Source organism: Sardina pilchardus, chromosome 10 (assembly GCF_963854185.1).
Source record: "Sardina pilchardus chromosome 10, fSarPil1.1, whole genome shotgun sequence".
NCBI lineage: Eukaryota > Metazoa > Chordata > Actinopteri > Clupeiformes > Clupeidae > Sardina > Sardina pilchardus.
The window spans coordinates 32,495,497-32,502,046 of NC_085003.1; the positions used below are offsets into that span (position 1 = coordinate 32,495,497).

Here is a 6,550-nt window from a genome sequence, read left to right on the forward strand (position 1 = left end):
CACTTTTGGAGCAGTTGAGCAATGAAAATGTATTTCTGAGCCGTGTTTTCTACTGGGCCATACAACACTAGCTAGTTTGTTTCCATGCTACGGACACCAAAGGACGCGCAATAAGGTAAGTCATGGTTACTTCACCGTTGTCATCGACCGTTAAGCGAACACAGATCGCTGAACTCGATAGGTAGGCTGTGCCTAGTTCATTCAGATGTTACAAATGCAAAAACTTGCAACGTCAAAAAAATGGATAAGGAATTGGAAGTCAGTGGGAATTGTTTAGAGGCGATACAGACGACAGTGGCCAGGAAAAACGCGAGGAAAAACTATTGCTTTTGTTAAAATTCCAACCTATGAAATGTGTGTCCTCTCCGTAAACGTGACCCCATACATCACAATACATTGCCTATTGTTGGCGGATACAGTCATAACAAATGCAATAGAAATTACTGATTAGCCTAATTAAACTAATTCTATCTTTCCATTGCCTAGGTCAGTAGATCCTAAAGGTTGTTTTCCATAACAAGTCAATACTTTGGGGAGCTTAAGGCCTATAGAGAAAATAATTGTGAGGCAACATGATAAAAGAAGCATGGCTTTGCCTCTCTGACAGGTTTGTTCTTTTAGAGTCCATGGCATTACAGTCAGCAGTGACAGGCGATGGTTGCTTGGGGAATGTAACAAGTGAAATGGCTGGGTATGTTTGAATTGGATGGAATCTGTTGAGTTTTTGTTTACTCGAGACTGTGTGTGTGTGTGTGTGTGTGTGTGTGTGTACAAGGAGACACTGATGAGTGGGCTATACACTCACAAGTGAGAAGTCCTGGAGAGTGGAAGTCTGTCTTAGGTCTCAAAGTTTATGATAGACATATAAAAAGTTAGGAGTTCTCATTGGAAGAGAATGGGACACCAGGAGAGGAGGCAGTCCGACAGCCTTTTTTATTTAATTATTTTTTTTCATGAAGAGATGAATAAGTCTGCACAGTTTGCTGAAGAAATGGAAGAACATACTGTCCCCTCACTCAGAAACTCTTAAAGCAGTTCTTTTCCACTATGAAGGCGCAAAGAGGCTTGTATGGGCTTGCCACTTGTCTAATTAGCATGTACATTACCATATGCTTGATAACGTGGACAGTGACTGCCTAAATAGACCAGCTTCTTCACACCATACATTATTAGTTGCCTGCTGTAATAAGTAAACACATGGTCCCCTTGAACAAACTGAGAGTATTTGACACTGTTAGCATTACCAATCACCTCTCTCCTCTTTCATAATACTGTCATGTCTGGTGTCTGTAGTTCCACACGGTCTTGGTGAAAGACAGAGATTTTGTAAAGTTGGACAAGGTCACCTCTTTACAGTTTGAATGTTATTAATGTTGTTACGTCCGACATTAAAAAAAAAAAAAAAAAACAGTGAAAATGTTTTTCCTTCACACACATCCTCTATCAACCCCACAGAGAGAAGATTACAATTGGTTTGTGTCACTGCCATCTGCTGGCGACAGAGGTGGCCATTACAATAGGGACTACTGTGTGAATTACTCTTGTAATGTTGCTGATCTTTGTTGTGGGCTATAGGAGCACAGACCAGGGCTCCCGAACAGTTTAAGTACATCGCACTGCTGCCTTTCCTGTGTGAGAACCAGAGAGGGTTGTGCAATGCTTCCTATAGAATGCTCCGCAGCTGTGTTTCTGAGGTACTGTAAATCAAGCGGCTCCGTGGATGACTTGGCCATATGCAACAGTTCCATAGGGGAGGAGAGGGAATTCCAGTGCACACATGTAATCTATTAGACTAAATGCAGTTTTTCTCTTTTCCCTCCCTCTTGCATGTGTGCTCTCCAGTTCGCCACATTGTCCCTCTCTGCTCCTCTTTGTCTCTTTGTCATTCTTTGTTTTCTCCTCTGACCTTGTCTCTCTCACATTTCCCTCCTCTCTCTCTCTCTCTCCCTCTCCCTCTCTCTCTCTCTCTCTCTCTCTCTCTCTCCCTCCCTCAGATAGGAAGGCAGTCCCAGCACAATGCGTCCCAGACTGGCCACCCCAGCCCTGGTCACCCTGCTGCTCCTGCAGCTGATCACCATGGTGGTGATGTTCGGCTGGTACCGCCACCAGTCCCCGGCCAGCACCCCGCCGCCGCCCCCCCCGGAGCAGCGCCAGGTCCACGTGCTGCTGCTGTCGTCGTGGCGCTCCGGCTCCTCCTTCCTGGGTCAGGTGTTCAGCCAGCATCCGTCCGTCTTCTACCTGATGGAGCCGGCGTGGCACGCCTGGGTGACGCTGGGCCGCGGGGCGCGGAGCCTGCGCATGGCCGTGCGCGACCTCCTGCACCAGGTGCTGCGCTGCGACCTGTCCGTCATGGACGCCTACATGCCGCCGGAGCGCAACGTGTCGCGGCTGTTCATGTGGAGCCACAGCCGGGCGCTGTGCTCTCCGCCCGCCTGCCCGCTCACGCCGCGCGGCGCCTTCAGCAACCAGAGCGAGTGCCAGAAGCGCTGCGACCGCCGGGGCCTGGGCAAGGCCGAGGAGGCGTGCCGCAGCTACTCGCACGTGGCGCTCAAGGAGGTGCGCCTGTTCGAGCTGGAGTCGCTCTACCCGCTGCTGCGCGACCCGTCCGTGGACCTGCGCATCGTGCACCTGGTGCGGGACCCGCGGGCCGTGTGGCGCTCGCGCGACCAGTCGGCCAACTCCTTCTTCCGCGACAACGCGCTGGTGCTGGAGCAGGGCGACGGCAAGGGCCTGGAGGCGCAGTACCGCGTCATGCAGGAGGTGTGCCGGAGCCACGTGCGCATGCACGAGACGGCGCTGCTCAAGCCGCCCGACTTCCTGCGCGGCCGCTACAAGATGGTGCGCTACGAGGACCTGGCGCGCGACACGCTGGCGCAGGTGGAGGCCATCTACCGCTTCACGGGCCTGGAGATGACGCAGCCGCTGCGGGACTGGATCTACCGCATCACGCACGGCAAGGGCAAGGGCACCAAGAAGGAGGCCTTCCAGATCACCTCGCGCAACGCCGAGGACGTGTCGCGGGCCTGGCGGACCACCGTGCCCTACGAGAAGGTGCGGCGCGTCCAGGAGGTCTGCAAGGGCGCCATGTCCCTGCTGGGCTACCGTACGGTGGACAGCGAGAAGGAGCAGCGGCAGCTGGACATAGACGTGCTGTCGCCACGGGAACCCTACCACTTCAGTTGGCTGCCCTCCAAGACCACCAAGCGCTCCAGTAATGGCTAGCACACCGTGCACAAGATAAGGTGGCTCAAGAGCAGGACGTTTAGCTCGCATGAAGCACAGACCATCATGGTCATCCCATATGAAAAGACTATACAACCTCATCACTGCAACAGTAGAGGCACATTTTAATGTGTTGACCCGCTCTTGTGTGTGTTATGTAATTTATTTGTCGTGGAGGAATGAGGCTGGAACTTGGATGACAGCTGAATGAATGTTTGAATGCATTTGAAATGGACTGTGATGGCCCACTGCTGGCAGAGGGCAGGTATTGAAGGGGCAATTATATAGGCAATAGGCAATTTTATGGATTTGTATACGTTTGTCTCCTACTTGTTTACAAAGCCGTTCAGATTTTGGGACCTGTTTTTTGAAAGACCCGTCAGCAGCCCCGTTTACATGGACACTTTTAATCTGATAAGAAACAGAATAATAGAATATAGAACATCTTTGTCACAGAGACGATGAAATTAAGTGCAGTCCTTGTCAAGTGGCAGACATCACTTAGGTAGTATAAATAAATATGGAAATAATGGCTCAATCGGAATAAAAATGCCATATGTAAACAGTAAACACCTCAACTGATCGGATTCAGCCTAATCTGACTACATTTCCAATCTGGAGAGAGGAGGTTGTGTACTATGTTATGATGATCTGATCAATGGAAAAATCCACATTTAATCCGATTGTGGGGAGTACAACAATCTTTTTTGTTTTTACATTTCCACAAAGGTGTTCCCTATGTGGTAATAATGCACATTGACAACAAATGAGTTTCCTTGGCAGCAATACAACTATAAGCTTCGAAATGGATAAATGCTTGTTTCATGTAACATAGATTAGACATCAATCGGTTTATTAGTGTCCATGTACAGTTCGGTTGAAATCTTTCATCAGATTAATATCAATCTGATTGAGAAAAAAAAATCCATGTGAACGCAGCTATTGTCTTCTATGTTGATAAAACAACAACATGCTAGAGACAATGAACCTACAATTTACTACTAAGCAGAGATACAATGCCACTTCTACATTGTATCATTTCAGATATTCTACTGGGCAAGGCTTCGGGTACCTATTACAATTGCGAAAAACAGTTTTCCAAATATTTGCTATGCAAAAAGGATAATAATATTCTTTCAGAGACCATTAGGTGCATCACTCACTTGATTGAAAAATATAAGTGATGTATGAGTTTCTAAAAAAAAACCTGAATCAGGTCTGCTTCAAGCTTTCCCTGAACAGAACTGACCTGATAAACTATTGGTGTTTGATATAGCCTACTAGTTTGTGCTCTTATCATTTCTCTGATACCCAAATTACTCTCTATTCATTGCATGTAATTAATATATATATATATATATATATATATATGTATGTGTGTGTGTGTGTGTGTGTGTGTGTGTGTGTATAGACACACACACACAAGAGGCTGGAGGTTTAGAGTCAGTATCTGTTACACTGTTACAAATTTGATTCAAAGATTGGCTAGCAATTTGATTGCTGAAGTCTGTACTCTGGCCAGTTACAGACTCTCCTCTAGCAAGCAATGAGAACCATCTGTTTCCACAATGATTCAGCTTTGCAAAGCTGGCTAGGTCACAAGCTTTCTAGATGTAATATGGGAATTAAGGGATGGTATAAGCTTTGGAGTCATAGTATAGAACATATCCAACTCTGGTCTCTCACAAGGGTTGGAATGTAGACTGTAACAACACAACATATACAGCTATCGTGGTTCACTTTTCAACCGGAATTCTCCACACTCACTGAACGAGTCTGACGAGCAGACATTAATGTTTTCAAGTGTGTGTGTGTCATTGTTTTTGGTGTATTCAAAAATGGATAAATGATTTTGATCAGGGTGTAGGGATGTAATGATTCTACACCAAGCAGTGTGTTTGTGTGTATTAGGAAAGGGTTTCTAATGTATTGTTGTTTTAATTACGTTTGTTGGGGTGGGAGAGCGAAGAGGCGTTGTGGTGGGTTTGGGTGGGGGACTGTAGATGTCTTAGCAGGGAGTGGCATGGACAAATCGGTTCTTGGGGTTGTTTTAAATCATACTGATTTACAGTCTGGGCTGATGTGCGTCAGGGCCAGCATCTCTCCCCAGAGAGACAGGGTGGAGAGGCCGCTCAAGCTGCTCTGTGACGTCACGGCAGAATGCTGACAAACCACAGCTCTGGTGGACTACAGGCCTGCGTGAGAGTGCACACAAGAGGTGTGTGAAGTCCAGTGACGGTATGACGAGGTACTGAACCCCAATTTCACTGCGCAGGTGCGGAGACTGTGAACAGCAAAAGTCTCGTCAGGCAAAACTCTTCTGCCGAAGGCGCTGTGGCACAGGATTATCCGAAATGATCTGTCAGCAGTGTTTGTTTTTGTGATGGGAATGCTTCCATTACCTGTGCTTTCATGTGTCTACTCTAAACTAATGGTAGGAAAGGTGGAGTATATGACGCTGAAGGTGACCTTCAAAGAAGCTGGTACGTGTGTATATAGTATTTGTGCGGTTAGGCGATTCGTTTGGCACATTCGGACGGTACTGTGCCTGAAGAACCCCTCCATCCAACTAAAGTGACACTGGGAAGATCTTCACAGTGAGGATTTAATGCGGACATGTAAGCCATGAAAAGACAGATGTTGGTACATAAACGACCACTTATTGGTGTCTCGTGCCCATGCTTTTGATCCATGTTGAGATGTAAAAAAAAAACAATTTTGTTTGTAACTAAGGACAGTGTATTATTAGCTTGTATTAGACATTAATCAAGCCCAATCCTTTTCCAATTAATCATGTTGATTCTGGTACAGATCTCTTTATTTTCTATTTTCTCTCTATTTCCAATTAAAAAAAAAATTCCTGTGATTTTATTTGCTTGTCCTGCCTTTATTTAGCACTCTCTGTTTCCTTTGTGTTTTTATTAGTGGGTCAGTTAAGCAAAAAATGGATCACTTTGTGATAAAAGCATCTTTAGAACCATGGGCTGGCAGCCTTTTTAAAAAATGGCAGAGAAATATGTTAGGTGAAAAGCAGAAACTAATACAGTTACATATTTTACCATAACTCTTGTTATTCTTCACACATACCCTTAAACCTTAAATATTTTAAAAATTAAATTGTAAAATGTGGCCCCTGTGATACCAAATTGTACCGTATGCAAGGTCATGTATGATTAGAGTTTGTGTTAAGAATCATTCAACAATTTACATTTATTAAGTCATTTAGCTGACGCATTTATCCAAAGCGACAGATCTTTCAATGAACCACATTATAATCAATAGGCCAAAATCAGAATCAGAATCAGCTGTATTGGCCAGGTTTGCGTAA

General features: G+C 45.8%; 1 protein-coding gene across 1 annotated transcript; it reads left to right on the forward strand.

Moving 5' to 3' along the window:
* chst6 (carbohydrate sulfotransferase 6) lies at window positions 1-6,080 on the forward strand. The gene is made up of 2 exons (XM_062547839.1): window positions 1-115; window positions 1,995-6,080. The coding sequence occupies exon 2, from the start codon at window positions 2,017-2,019 to the stop codon at window positions 3,220-3,222; it is 1,206 nt and encodes a 401-aa protein (XP_062403823.1). The 5' UTR covers window positions 1-115; window positions 1,995-2,016; the 3' UTR covers window positions 3,223-6,080.
* Window positions 6,081-6,550: the final 470 nt, after the last annotated feature.

Excerpts from the sequence above, each read along its gene's own strand:
- chst6 (XM_062547839.1), top strand. The coding sequence starts at position 2,017 with ATGCGTCCCAGACTGGCCACCCCAGCCCTGGTCACCCTGCTGCTCCTG.